The following is a 13,519-nucleotide window of genomic DNA, read 5'->3' as shown; positions in this document are numbered from 1 at the left end:
TGACCCTACAGCACAAAGCAGAACTGCCCCATAGGGTTTCCAAGGCTATAGTCTTTACAGACTCAGACTGCCATATCTTTCCCCCTCTGAGCAGCCAATGGGTTTAAACAGCTGACCTTTTGGTTAGTAGCTGAGCGCTTTAACTACTGTGCCACCAAGGCTCCTAATTATTATTTAATGAGTACTTATTAAGCATCCTGGACTATACTAAGTTCTTTATGTATATTACCTACCTAATCCTCTCAACTATTCTATGAAGTAGGAATTATTATTCTGTTATTCTACAGATGAGGAAACTGAGCATCAGAGAAATCAAGTCCCTTGTCTACAATTACATAGCACGTGACAGGCTAAGATTCAAATCTAGACCTAACCACTCTAGACCTTATGTGCTTTTTCTAGATTATGGCCACAGCCTCCCCTCCAAATCGTTCTTCATATTGCTGGAAAATATAACTCTGACCACGACTTTTCCAAACTCTTTCTCCTTTACGTTTTGGATAAGGTTCAGACTCCTTAGCGTGGCATTCAAATACAAGGTTCTTCATGACCTGGCTTCGTATTTCCACATTCTTTTTGCCTGTGCTTTAAAACTGAGCTCTGACAAGTGCTTTCTAATACAGATTGAAGATGTTTTATTTATTTGCCTAGCAAATAACAAGAATACAAAGAGCTGCTATTTACTGAGCCTGCCATGTGCCATATCCCATACTAGGTGTATTCTATTATACATATTATTTCATTTACTCATCACAATAACCCACCCATTGCTGTCGAGTTGATTCCAACTCATAGCAACCCTATAGGACAGAGTAGAACTGCCCCATAGAGTTTCTAAGGAGCACCTGGTGGATTTGAACTGCCAACCTTTTGGTCAGCAGCCATAGCACTTAACCACTATGCCACCAGGGTTTCCACCTTATAGAATAGGTACTGTTATTCTCAGTTTATACTTGAGGGGCTAAAGATCATGAAGGTCAGGTAACTTCAGAGCAAACCTGATGGCACAGCTGATATAAGATCTTAAATCTGTCTGACTTTCGTACTTTAAATTACTATGCTAAAGGTACAGTAAATGTTTATTAAGTCATTCTTCATCTTCGTTCATTCTGTGAGTACCTATAACACACAGGTGTCTGAAGTAGAATGTATATAGAAGCATTTTAATGTCATAGATGCCCAGTATTTAAAACTATTTTAAAACTTGAGTACCTACCTGCATGAGATCTTTAAGGCTCTCAACAAAAGAAATTTCTGCTTCTACCATATAAAACTCTGCCAGGTGTCTCCGGCTCTGTGAATTCTCAGCTCGGAACGTTGGACCAAAGGTAAACACTTGAGTAAAAGCTCTGCAATTCAAGATTAAGAGCATAAAAATAGTATTCACATGATCAGTTTTAAGTATTTAAAATATTTAGTGAGCTCTAGAGGGGGAAAAAAAGGTTTTGTGGCCCTGTCTTGTCTACAAAGCCACATATATAGTTGCTATATTTCTCTAATAGGTGATAATAATAGTTTCATTGAAAATGTTACATTTATAGAAACCATTTTATCCTGAAGGAATCTGCAAATGCTTTACAAACCCTATGGCTTACTAAATATAGAGAAATAACCACTTCTGTGTGCATTCCCCTGCAGTTGCCTTAAACTGCAAGCAACTGTATTACACAGCAATCAAGAACCAAGTGAAGGAAAAATACCATTGCTCAAGAAACTGACAAAGAATCTGGATGGTTAACAGCTAAAATGGGAATTTCATTGTGGATAAGGTGTGCTAATTTATTTTCTGAATACTTGAAAAAAGAAAAGATAATCAGATGCGTATGACGATTCACCTTGTTCAAAGCCTACCCAATTCCTTCAAGACCACCCAAGTGTTTCAATCAAGGTGAATGACCCCTGAAATTTGTTCAGGAAGGAGGGGGGTAAGGGTGTGTTTTCAGGAACTGTCCACTTTATTCCCTGGTTTTCAAAAAGGACTATAATTTAACCATCTAAATGGGAATAAAAATCTTATTTTTAAAGCAGAGCAAAAAACCCATTGCCGTCGGGTCGATTCTGACTCAGACAGACCCCATAGGACAGAGGAGAACTGCCCCATAGGGTTTCCAAGGAGCTCCTGGTGGATTCGAACTGCTGACCTTTTGGTTAGCAGCCGTAGCTCTGAACCACTACACACCACACCAAGGTTTCCTTAAAGCAGCAGAGAAGTAGATGTTATATCTTTAATCTTTGACACTTCTAGTCTCCCTTATATTGAAACAGGGTAGCAACTGAGATTAGATAAAGCATATATGTCATATATGGGTATTTCTTGAGAATGTCTAATCCCTAAATTTTTTTTTAACCATTTTTTTTTTACTGTGCTTTAGATAAAGGTTTACAGAACAAATTAGTTTCTCATTAAACAATTAATGCATGTATTATTTTGTGACATTGGTTTCCAACCTCACGACCTGTCAACACTCTCCCCTTCTCAACCTTGGGTTTGCTATTTCTATTCTTCCAGCTTTTTTGTCCCTCCTTCCTTCTCGTCCTTGCCCCTGGGCTGGTGTACCCATTTAGTCTCCTATAAGTTATTTGTTTTATGGGCCTGTCTGTTCAATCTTTGGCTGAATGGTAAGCCTCAGTAGTGACCTCAGTACTGAGTTAAAAGGGTGTCTGGGGGCCATACTCTCAGGGTTTCCCCAGTTTCTGTCAGACCAGTAAGTCTGGTCTTTCTTTGTGAGCCAGAATTTTGTTCTCTATTTTTCTCCAGCTATGTCTGTCTGATCACCGAATTTTAAGGCTTTGCCAGAACAAAACAAAAGGCTTGGGGCTCCTTGGCTATGATCCTGAGTACTTTTCATTAGTCTGTCATCAGCCAAATAACATAAGGGTCAGAAAATGCAGTTTAGAAAATAGGCCAATTTTTGTATACAAATGCTACTCATTTTGTTTGGCCTTTTTTTTTTTTAAATACAGATATTCTGGGAAATTAAATAGTTAAATAATTATAGCGGAAACCAAGAGTTTCATTTTTTCTTTTAAAAGGCTGTCTTAGTTATCCAGTGCTGCTACAATGGAAATATCACAAGTGGGTGGTTTTAACAAACAGAAGTTTATTCTCTCACAATCTAATAGACTAGAAGCCCGAATTCAAGAGGGTTCTGGAGGAAGGTCCTTGTCATCAATCTTCCCCTGGTCTAGGAGCTTCTCAGAACAGGGACCCCAGGTCCAAAGGACACACTCTGCTCCTGGTTCTGCTTTCTGCTCCTAGCTCTGCATTCTTGGTGGCAGAAGGTCCCCCGTCTGTCTGCTTGATTCTCTCTTTTACAAAAGAGATTGATTCAAGCAAAATACAACCTAACCATGTAGATTGAATCCTGACTCAATAATGTAACTGCCTCTATCCTGCTCATTAACATCATAGAGGTAGGATTTACAACACATAGGAAAATCACATCAGATGACAAAATGATGGAAAATCACACAGTACTGGGAGTCATGGCCTACCCAAGGTGATACACATTTTTTTGAGTACGCAATTCAAACCATAACAAAGGCTATTTCAATTACGACTTAGTTGGTTAGAAGCTTAGAAATTTATGTTTTGGTTCTACAGCCACCTTTCTGAGACCATAGTCAGTTAACCTCTGAGAACCTTAGTTTTCAATAGACAAATAAACGGTAAGAACTTAAAAATGCTACTTTGGTTACTTGTCTCTCGAGATTCAGATCCAGACTTGTCTCCTAGAATGCTCCTGAAAAGGGTAAATCTACCTTGTACAAAATTGCTTCACTCCTCACAACAAAAGCAAAATGAACCATCTGCTTTTCCTTTTATGTTTCCCCCCACTCAGTTAATAACCTCACCATTCATCTAGTCACCCAAGACAGCATTTCCTTCCCCTTGACCCCACACATCATACTGATCACAAAATCCTGTTGTTTACACCTTGGAAAACTCTTAACTATCTAGCATCTCATCTTTATTTCCATTGCTACTGTCTTAGTGCAAATATTTGTCTCTGACTTGGAAAACTACAACAGCTGTTAAACTAGTGCCTGCTACCTGGTTTTTTCTCCCTCTGGCCCCAAACTACTGTGAATTTTCAAACTCAGATCTGATTATGTCAGTCCTAATTTAAAATTCATCAGTGATTCCCCACTGCCCAAAGGAAAAAAAATTCAAACTCCTAAACTGGTGACCTTCCCTGACATGGCCTTTTCACCAGCCACACTGAACGCAGTCTCCTTCTATAAAATGCCTCTGCACACCTCTAGGTCTTTGCATAGGCCGTTCCCTATTCTGGAATGTCCATTGCCTGCTTCTCTCTCCAAATGGCATTCTTACTCATTCTTTAAGTCGTGGTTCAAATGCCACTTTCTCTTTGGAACCTTAACCACACACTCCCAAATTTATTGTCTGTATACTACTGTAACACTCTGTTTATATATTTGTTATATAGCATACATCACTTTGAAATGTAATTATGTATTTTTTAGGTTTTTTCTCTAAATTTTATTTATTTTGTTGTTGATGAGAATATATACAGCAAAACATACACTAATTCAACAGTTTCTACATGCACAATTTAGTGACATTGTTTATATTTTTTGAGTTGTGCAACCATTCTCACCCTCCTTTTCTGAGTTGTTCCTCCCTCATTAACATAAACTTACTGCCCCCTAAAGTTCTTTTCTAATCTTTCAAGTTGCTATTGTCAGTTTGATCCCATACAGATAGTTCTTAAAAGAGGATAATGCTCAAGGCAGACCTTTGTCACTAGTTAAGCTAAACTACTGTTCGGTTTTAAGATGACTTCAGGGGATATTTTTGGTTTAGGGTTTAAAGATTATCTTGGGGCAATAGTTTCAGGGGTTCATCCACCCTCATGGCTCCAGAAAGTCTAGAGTCTGTGAGAATTTGAAATTCTGCTCTGCATTTTTCCCCTTTTGATCATGATTCTTCTATGGAATCTTTGATCAAAATGTTCAGTAATGGTAGCTGGGCACCATCCAGTTCTTCTGATCTCATGGCAAAGGAGAAAATTAGCCACACATTCCATATCCTCCTCCTGTTTCTGAGTCTCCTTCTTCTGTTGTTCCAGGTGAATAGATACCATTGTTGTGCCTTGGATGGCCCCTTGCAAGCTTTTAAGACCCCAGGCACTATGCAATGAAGTATGAGGTAGAAAAGAAGCACTAAACACGTTATTAGGCCAGTTAACTGGGATGTACCGTGAAATCATGACCCTAAACCTCCAAACCAAGGAACAAAATCCCATGAGGTATTTGGTCGTACATAAGCAGCTTCAGCAGCTACTCTTTTTTGTTGTTGTTGTTCTGTAGGTTCATCCACCTGAATATATCTATCATACAATTTTTACCAATTCAACTTTTTACAGGTGTACAACTTACTGAGAGCAATTATAGTAATTGGCTGTGCAACCTTATCCTTAATGTGATTTTTCCATCACTGCGTAATTATGTATTTAAGCATCTTTCTCCCTCCGTAAACTAAGAAATTTTCCAGGGCAAGCATCATGTTTTATTCATGTTTGCACCTCCAGTGCCGAAGATAAAACAAGTTCTCGTGTTGAATCAATGAGTGCTAATGATGATGATGGGCTTCCTCAGTTGAAAGCTAGAAAACGTACAACATCTGTACAAACAGTGACGTTACAAATAAAATATAGAAAAATTCTCAGATGCATTTTACTGAGGCTATTACAGTACGTAACATGGGTTAGACAATCCAGGTCTGCCCCAAATAATGAATTAAAAAATGACAAAGCCCCATTTCCAACCTGTAACTACGCAGTCTCTAGGCGGGCTGGCAATAAATATATCTAAAAAAATGACAATTCTGTCTGTTATTGCATCACAAGAAATTGGATATACAGATGTTCTCTAGCAATGAAGTGTATTTTAACATGATCCCCAACTAAATTATGAATTTTTCCTAGTGAGAAACACAAACTATGTGGCACAGCTGAAATTTACTTTAGGACTCTTCCAAGAAATTGGCAGTCATCCTTCAGGGAAGCTTAACTGAAGTATGAGGAAGGCTGCTGAGATTGTTGTTTGAAAGAGACATGTTATTTGTATTCAGGTACCAGGTATGGAGAAAACAAGTTCTAAAAAGAACTTCAAGTCACAAGGGCATCTGCTTCTCACATAGGCAATTCTGTGTAGGGTACTCCAAGATAAGTAGCAATAGGAATTTTTTACTTAACAATGGTTAATGACTTCTCCCAGCAATGCAGGACAAACTCTCTACTATAAAATGTAGAAAAGGACCAGAAATTTGATTTTAGTTATATTTAACGATCAGGTTCTGACTGAAACACCCAAGAGTTAAGTACAGGTAAAACCAAAAAACCAAACCCACTGCCGTCGAGTCAATTCCGACTCTTAGCGACCCTATAGGACAGAGTAGAACTGCTTTGTAGAGCTTCCAAGGAGCACCTAGTGGATTCAAACTGCTGACCTTTTGGTTAGTAGCCACAGCATTTAACTGCTATGCCAGCAGGGTTTCCTAAGTGCAGTATTTGACTTTTGTCAGAACCAACTTACGAGGGAGTCCTCAGAACCCTGTCATAAACTGGGGACTACCTACTTTTTGTTTTTTCTTTTTAATTTTCATTATTATTGCCTTTTATTAGTATCTTTATAAATTCAATCTTTTTTGTCTTTAGGGGTTGGAAACATTACATATTAACATTTGCGAGTGAACATCTGAGAATGATAACATCAGTAAGTTATACATTGCAACACTGTATGTAGTACATAGGACTAGTATGTAGTACTAACGGTAAGATGTACCAACAAACAAACGAAAAGACAGATGGTCTTAAGTGCAGTTTGTAGTAACTTGAGTATGTTGTAAGTCGGGAGCTACTTGTATTTTTCTAACAGGGTAAGAACTGATAGCCATGGGGCTTCCTCTAAATTAACAGAATTGATAAAATGAGCTGGAAGGTATGTCGGAAACTTGCCTAAATCAGCTTCCAGTCTTTTAGAAATAAATGACTAAATCGTTCAATAATGAACATCCTATGCCTACTTCCGGTTTCCTATTATAAATGTAGTGGTGGTAGTAGTAGTAGTAGTAGCAGTGGTAGTAGTAGTAGTAGTAGCAACGGTAGTAGTAGTAGTAGTAGCTGTGGTAGTAGTAGTAGTAGCAGTGGTAGTAGTAGTAGTAGCAGTGGTAGTAGTAGTAGTAGCAGTAGTAGTAGTAGTAGCAGCAGCAGCAGCAGTGGTTAGTGACAATGGCTACCATTAGTGAGTACTCTTTGTGGGCCAGGCTTTAAATGTAAGACTATTACAGTTAATCCTTGTAACAGCTCAATAAGTACTATTATCTCTATTTTCTAGACTAAGAAACTGAAGTTCAGCACTTTCCGAAAGTCACATACTTAGTAAATGGTGAAGGTCAGATTCAAACCAAGATCTGACTCTAAAGCTCACAGTCTTAACCATGATATTAACAAAAATGATACTTATAACATTTACAAAACCCAGAAAATTAGGAGGAAAAAAATTACATAATTCCCCTTGTCAAAGGTAACTAACTGTACCCATTGAGTAGATTCCAACTCATAGTGACCCTATGGGACACAGCAGAACTGCTCCATATGGTTTCCAAGGAGCATGTGGTAGATTCGAACTGCCAGCCTTTTGGTTAGCGTTTGTAGCACTTAACCACTAAGCCACCAGGGTTTCCAGGGTAGATATTTTGGTATATTTCTGTCCTTTATGAATACTTTGTTTTATGTGTTAAAATCATAGTCCTCTAGGATATGTTACTTTCATGAAAACAGTAACAATAAATTCTCATCAATATTTTGTAGCCTTGTAACAAGTCATTTGGTCTCTGTGATCTTCACATTTTTAATAAAATGGCATGGTGGTGGCAAGCAGTGATTTAGTGTTGATCTCTAGTAACTTTAGCAATATTTTTAAGTTCTTAGGTCCATGTACAATGTCTCCTATTTTAACTTAAGCTAACTTTTTTTTTTTTGTCTTTCATAGACATGAAGACCATTTGCAGCAAGGCTTAGACCAACCAACCCTTAAAATAAGATCTGAGAACAAGGCCATTTCTAAAATAAGATACAAAGCCAGGTGAAAGGCCAGTACTTCTGAGAAGTACTGGCAGAAAAAGAAAATACTCAGCACTAAAAAACATTCTCATGCCAAATTATAGGGAGAGGAAAGCTATATAAGGAAAGTCCATGTGTTTGGAGTTGATGTTTAAGATAACAAAAGTACATCAAATACACCTCTATCAAGATAGCTACAAAAACGGCTTTTTAGAAAATAAAAAGTAAAATTACAAAAAAAAAAAAAAAATGTTCTTAGGAAGGTCACATTCTCCCTTGCAGAGTTTCATGAAGTCCGTAGTTGACAAATCAATTACTATAAAGTGGTCACTGATTGCTTGGCCATTAATTCCCTGGCTCTGAAAGGTAAGGTCAAACCTTCATATTTTGAAAGAATAGAGGAATTACTTGTTCTTTGATAGAGGAAGAACTTATCATTCAGCTTAAGATTGATCCACAGCGTTTTCTAAATCCCCTCCCTGCTCAATGTCTGTACCACTCCTCTATTTACCGGTTTAGTAAAAGTTCACTGAAATGAAGTGAACTCACAGGTAGTCTTAAGCTGGCTTTTAAAATGGTCTTTACCAAATGGTTTTCCCATCATCCAGAAAATAACTTATTTTACTACTGCTTTGTGTCCATTGGACCCCTGGTGGTGCAGTGGATAAGCATTTGACTGGTTACTAACTAAAAGGTCAGCAGTTTGAATCTGCTACCTGGAAACCCTATGGGGCAGTTCTATTCTGTCCTATAAGATTGCTGTGAGTCAGAATCCATACGATGGAAAAGGGTTTTTTTTTTTTTGTGTGTGTGTGTGTGTCCATTGGATTATTGAGATTGTGACCTATTTGTCATTCATTATTTTTCTATGCCTAGCAGAGTGGAAGAAACCCTGGTGGTGTAGTGGTAAAGAGCTACGGCTGCTAACCAAAAGGTCAGCAGTCCAAATCCACTAGGTGCTCCTTGGAAACCCTATGGGGCAGTTGCTATGAGTTAAGAATTGACTCGATGGCAATGGGGTTTTTGATTAGCAGAGTGGAAGAGGCTCTGGTGGTGCATTGGTTGAGTGCTTGGCTGCTAACCAAAAGGCTGGAGGTTCAAACCCACCCAGCTGCTCAGTGGGAGAACGAACTAACAATCTGTTCCTGTGAAGATTACAGCCTAGAAAACTCAATGGAGCAGTTTTACTCTGTCACATGGGATGCCTATGAGGTGAAACCGATGGCACCCAACAACAACAGCAGAGTGGATTCCTGGCACCTCCTTAGAGCATCTCTCTATCCCTCTCTTGCAATATACTTGGCAGAAGTGTACCAATGGCGATATATAGCCCTGACCATTTCAACAATTTGTCAAGATGCCTTAAGGAGGTTACACTCTAAAATCTAAAAATTCTTCTTCACTACTATTGCCAAACATTTCTGCAAAATTAATACTTTCAACATATCCTTTATGTTTGATTTGGACCTGTATTTGAGGTCCAAGCTTCTGAATTTGCTCCAGCTCCTATTATACATGTTCTGTTTTTCCCATAGCCACTGATCTGCCATGGTAGGCCAGCCTCTTTGCCCATCTTTCCCTCTCTCTTATCTGGTGCTGCTTTACTGAGCTAGTGCACTACTACTTTTGGCTTGCAGGCATAGCTCCCTTCTTGTGATAAAATGGCCCTCCTTCTAAAAGGCACTGATGCACACCATGTTTCCAGTTTTTGTTAACTTTCCATTATATGCATGTAACTCTGAGCATCAGGCTTTTCCAGGCTCTTAAGTCACTTCTGGGCAAACTATGAGCCATCTTATTCATTATCTAAACATAAGGATAAGCCAACCATTCTCCAGTGATCCTGGCTCCCTGGAAAGGAACATTCAAAGCAGATACACGATGAAATGGCCAGTGCCTATACCTTTGGAATTGGCTTTATTTATAAATACATCTTTAAGTGCCGCAAAAAAGCTGCGTATAAATAATAAACAAACAAACAATAATCTCAATAATGTGGTCTGACCTATATAAAAGGTAGAGAGACTCCATTGAACCATTTAGGCAGTTATCTTTATATCCAAGTCATACTCTATGCTTAACAGCTCTACATTAAATACCAATATTATCAGATCAAACACGAATTCTGGCTAAGAGAGGCAAGCAAGAACATTTTTGAGATAATTCTTTGTGCAGTAGTCCCCATGGTGTTGCATGGCTAAAGTTCAAATTTTGTCACTGAACCTCATACCATACTGTCCTAAAGTAGAACCAGTTACCCAGCTGAAGAAATTAAGTAAAAGTCACTAAATGATATTCCAGAAATAAAAACTAGGTCTTTACCGCAGGATCTCTAGCATAATTCACGTTACATCTGCCTCTTTATCGAGAAATACGGTTCGCTTGAGTCTTGTGTAGTCTCCAAATTGTAAAGATTTATGTGACACATGTCTGTTTATCTGTTTCTTGCACTTGTTGCAAGCGGCAAAACACCACTTGTGTATTTTCAGTGTAGGGTATATCATGGAAGATAAAGTGAGGTTGACGTCAGCAGAAATAAAAATAATGTGAATAGCAAGCAATATACATGACTCAGTTATTTGCTGCTAGTGAGAGAAAAGCAAAAACCATGGCTGAGTTTATTAATTTCTAAATTTCTCCTGGCAAAAATGAAGCTTCCTTTTATTTTGTACAGAACAAAGCAAATCTACTTCATGCATTCTTTTTTTACAATGTGTCTCCTGGAGCTTATGTGGCATTTCTATTAGGTAATCCGCCAGGCGCTCCTTGGAAACTCTATGGTGCAGTTCTACTCTGTCGCTATGAGTCGGAATCAAATCGATGGCACTGGGTTTAGTCCCCTAAAAACCAAAAAAAACCAAACCCAGTGCCGTTGAGTCGATTCTGACTCATAGCGACCATACAGGACAGAGAAGTGCCCACAGAGTTTCCAAGGAGCGCGCCTGGTGGATTTGAACTGCCGACCCTTTGGTTAGCAACCATAGCACTTAACCACTATGCCACCAGGGTCCCCTAAAAACAACAAATAAAATAGTGGTGAAGGCAGACATTTTATTTGTTTCTATTCATCACCTTTAGGGTGATCACATGTCTGGTTTGACCAGGCCAGCCCTGGTTTATACCCATCATCTTAGAATAACTGCTATTATCGCTCCCTTTCACTCTCTAAATTAGCCTGTTTTTAGACACCCTAGCTGTACCCCATATTGCACTAAGTGGGTGAAAGGTGGGTTTTGGGGAAGTAAAATACACAGAAGCGTTTCAGTGGTTTCCAGAATTCACGCACATAATTCATAAGAGAATTTCTTTTTAATTTTAATTTTTTAAAAGACACTAAACGAGACCTCTGAATTCATGCAACGAGAAATTCACACCTGCCACATGAGAACATAAAATGAAATTTCATTTTCATATAAGAATACTTTAAAACATCTATTTGGAATACCCCCTCAAAAAAAAAAAAAAAAAGAAAAGAAAAGAAAAGCCAAGCCCACTGCTGTCAAGTCGATTCCTACTCATAGTGACTTTATAGAATAGATTATTCTGAGTTTGTTGATGCATTTCCTCACAGACATTTTTTTTTTAAACTGATTTTCTTTTTCCAGCTGAACAGATTGATGAAGTTAAACTGAAAGCACAGAAGTAATTCAAGCCCACAGATTGTATCAGCCAAGAAGAAACACACGCAGCAGCTTAGGGCTTAGCTATCTGTCAGTGCCTTACAATCGTACTTATCTACTGTGAAGTCATATAGATTTATTTCATCACTCAACAAATATTTATTAGGCAACTAATCACTGTGTAAAATACAGAAGTAAATGAGGAATTTTCTTTTAACAGACAGGTAGGAGAGATCATATGCCTAAATGTACAAATTAAGATTATAAAATTCCTAGACCCAAACATGAAAGAAAAATCTTTGTGATTTTTTAGATAGGATACAGAAAGCATGAACCACATAAGAAAAAATTGATAAATATATACCAACAAAATAAAAAAAAAAAAAGCTTTTGGTCTTCAAAAGACATTGTTAAAAAATGGAAAGGAAAGGTAGACTGGGAGAAAGTATTCACAATATACATATCTGACAAAGCGTTTGTATTCATACAGAGAGATATATGAAACATACAGAGAACTATTACAACTCAGTAATAATAAGGCAAACAGCCTAATAAAAATAGGCAAAAAAACTGAAATGAAGGTCATTCAAGAAGATATATAAATGGCCAAAAAGCACCTAAGGAAAAATGTTCAACAGTATTAGTCATTACAGAAATATAAAGTAAAACCATAATGAGATACGACAAACCCACCAGAACGGCTGATACCGACACCACCAATTTTTGGCAAATATGTGAGCAACTGGAACTCTCCTCTACTGATGGTGGGCAAGTAAAATACTTCAGAAAACTGTTAGGAATTTTCTTATGAAGTTAAGCAAAGCATGTATTTACCGTAAACCCAGCATTTCCTGAGTGCTCGCCCAAGCGAAATGAAAACCTATGTCCACGTAAAAACCTGTGCCTGAATTTTCATAGCAGCTTCATTCATACCAGCCTCAAACTGGAAACAACCCAAATGTCTATCAACAAATGAATTAACAAACTTGTGGTATATCCATGCAACTGAATGATATTTAGCAATAAAAAATAAATATTTGGAATAGAATAGATTATTCCAAGTTTGTTAACGGATTTTTTGATGGATTTTTTTTTCTTTTTTTAATTTAACTGATTTGCAGAAATGGATGAATCTCAAAAGCATTATGCTGAGTGAAAGAAGCCAGATAGAAAAGAGTACATAATATATGACTCCATTTGTATGAAATTCTAGAAAAGAAAAATCTAATCTAGGATGATGGAAAGCAGATCAACTGTTGCTTAGGGCTAGGGGCAGGGGAGACAGACTGACTGCAAAAGGGAACAAGGGGACATTTTTGGGTGATCGAAACATTCTATATGTTGATTATGGTGGTGGTTACAAAAGTTTATGAAGTTGTCAAAACTTATTTAACTGTGAACTTAAAATAGATGCATTCTTTTTAAAAGATGCATTTTTATTGAACGTAAACTGTATCAATGAAGCTGATGAAAAAACAACAATCACAACAATAAAAAGAACTTATTCATACGCTATTCATACACCGGTTTACCCTGCTACTTATTTATGTTATAATCTTGCCCCAACTAGGTTACAAAAGGTGAAGTTTTAGGCTCCAGGGACCCCAGAAGTAGTAGCACAGGAATGATTCACTTCAAGGAATACAGAACACAGTGACATCTCACTGTCAACATTAATTGGTCACATTTTATGCCCTAATCTGCTCTCATTTCATCATTTGTTTCTGACTTGGTCCTCACACTCTGAGAGTTATCTGATATCTGTGTCCTAATCCCGTCCTTCATTCCAGGCTCTGGTTTAGTTTAGCC

The 13,519-nt window shown here is 37.8% G+C and overlaps 1 protein-coding gene across 5 annotated transcripts in view; it reads right to left on the bottom strand.

Annotated features, from left to right (window-relative positions):
* The window catches only part of NARS2 (asparaginyl-tRNA synthetase 2, mitochondrial), a 193,195-nt gene that overhangs the window by 78,217 nt on the left and 101,459 nt on the right, over positions 1–13,519 (bottom strand). For all 5 annotated transcript variants that reach the window (XM_049889693.1, XM_049889692.1, XM_049889691.1 and 2 more), the window contains one exon: positions 1,217–1,349. In XM_049889693.1, coding sequence (XP_049745650.1) covers positions 1,217–1,349 — 133 coding nt within the window. The remainder of the gene's footprint in view (positions 1–1,216; positions 1,350–13,519) is intronic.

This window comes from Elephas maximus, chromosome 7 (assembly GCF_024166365.1).
Source record: "Elephas maximus indicus isolate mEleMax1 chromosome 7, mEleMax1 primary haplotype, whole genome shotgun sequence".
NCBI lineage: Eukaryota > Metazoa > Chordata > Mammalia > Proboscidea > Elephantidae > Elephas > Elephas maximus.
This window is presented reverse-complemented; position numbering and strand designations above follow the sequence as displayed.